Here is a 1,740-nt window from a genome sequence, read left to right as displayed (position 1 = left end):
GGCCTACATTAGAAATAGGGCTGCTGTTTAAAATGAATTAGAGAAAATAAATAAAATGGCTAAATTGTGCATCTTAAAACAAAGTGATTAATTTCAGAAAAAAAAAGTTTCCCTTTTTCTTTACATTTTACATCTCGACTAAACAGTCTCAATACATTTTCAACAGATAACATCAAAACATTTTAACAATTTTACAGTTTCTCTTTCTTTCACCCCCTTATATTCCACGTCCCAACTTTCTGTTGTTCAGTGAGAGAATTGAGCTTTAGTTCGCTCTACTAGGATTTTAAATCTGGGCTGGAATGGTGTCAGGGCCATTCTCATACACATGTGTAGGTGCTCATTGGTGATCCTGGAACGATATTTAGTTTTTATTATGTTCATTGTGGAGAAAGCTGCCTCACAGCTGTATGTGGAGCCAAACATGGTCAAGATGTACAGGGCTACTTTCCTCAGATTTGGGAAAGCTGTCTCAGAGACCAATTGGGGCCAGAAAGTGGCAGGTTCAGTTCTTCCAAACTGCTCTTTCAGGGCCACATCTGCTTGGAGATCAATTAGTTGCATTTGAAGAGGCCCAGCATTTGCCCACTTGAAGTGCTGTGTGACTTCCTTTGAGAACCCTCTGACATCAGTGATGGCAAATGGGTTCTTTATGAACATGGTGAGCTGCTGTCCAAAGCTGAAGCTATCAAAACGTTTGCTGAAGTTTTCAATCAGCTTATCAACAAAGTCAACAAAAGAGGACACATCTCTCTGTCCCTGAACCTGTTCCTTCACTGTTGGGAAGTGTGCATAGTCTCCTTGCAGGTCTTCTTTGAACACTTCAAGTTTCCTCTGAAAGCAGCGGACAGCTGTCATCAGTTCACAAATTGAATTGTCCTTGCCCTGCAGCTTCAAATTCAGTTCATTCAGGTGTGAAGTGATATCAACCAAAAAGGCCACAATATCCATGTTTTTCCCATCATTTAAAAAGAGAGAAAAGTTTGTTGCTTTTTGACTTTCCAGCTCTTCCAAGAAAGCTGCTACTTCACTTCTGATGGACCAAAATCGCTCCAATGCCCTGCCTTTGCTAAGCCATCTCACATTGTTGTGAAGCAGAAGATCATCAGCGTGTGCATCAACTTCTCTGAGAAATTCCCTGAGCATGCGATGCTGACAAGAAGAAGATGCCCTGAGAAAATTTATCATTTTCATCATTGTTTTCATCACCTCAGCATACTCGTCTGACAGGGTGGAGCATAACACTGACTGATGAATAATGCAATGATAAGAGATTAGCTCGGGATTGTCCTCTTTCATTCTTGCTACAGCTCCTTTCTCTCTCCCCATCATAGCAGGGGCTCCATCTGTGGTTATTGAAACCACTTGGTTTGGCTCTATTCCTCGCTTTGTTAACATTTCCTTAATGGCCAGGTAAATATCCTCTCCTCTTGTAGTGCTGTGAAGGGAAGTTACACCTAGCAGGTCTTCACAGAACTCTTTCTTATCATTGTTGAAGAACCTTACATAAACTAACAGCTGAGCATTGTCAGACACATCAGTGGACTCATCTACAGCCAAGCCTACACATGGTGTCTTATGAATAGCTTCTTCCAGCTGGGATAGCACATCCTGAGCTAATAATTCACTTCTCTTTGTGGCTGTTGATGCTGACATAGGTATTTGCTTTATTTTGTCATGAAGCTCTTCTTTTTGTTTACCCTCAAGTAATGTTTCTGCTACTGCACTCATGCACTCTTT

At 41.1% G+C, this 1,740-nt stretch overlaps 1 protein-coding gene across 1 annotated transcript; it reads right to left on the bottom strand.

Annotated features, from left to right (window-relative positions):
* Positions 1–246: 246 nt before the first annotated feature.
* Positions 247–951, bottom strand: LOC147310326 (general transcription factor II-I repeat domain-containing protein 2A-like). The gene has a single exon (XM_086268285.1). It carries the CDS (start codon positions 949–951, stop codon positions 247–249), a length of 705 nt encoding a protein of 234 aa, XP_086124411.1.
* Positions 952–1,740: the final 789 nt, after the last annotated feature.

The sequence above is a fragment of the Aulonocara sp. 'chitande type north' Nkhata Bay genome, linkage group LG17 (genome assembly GCF_057382095.1).
Source record: "Aulonocara sp. 'chitande type north' Nkhata Bay isolate Kocher_YH1m ecotype deep benthic linkage group LG17, A_spYH_male_GT1.1, whole genome shotgun sequence".
Classification (NCBI taxonomy): Eukaryota; Metazoa; Chordata; class Actinopteri; order Cichliformes; family Cichlidae; genus Aulonocara; species Aulonocara sp. 'chitande type north' Nkhata Bay.
The sequence above is the reverse complement of the archived record's forward strand: the minus strand, read 5'-3'. Positions and strand labels throughout refer to the sequence as shown.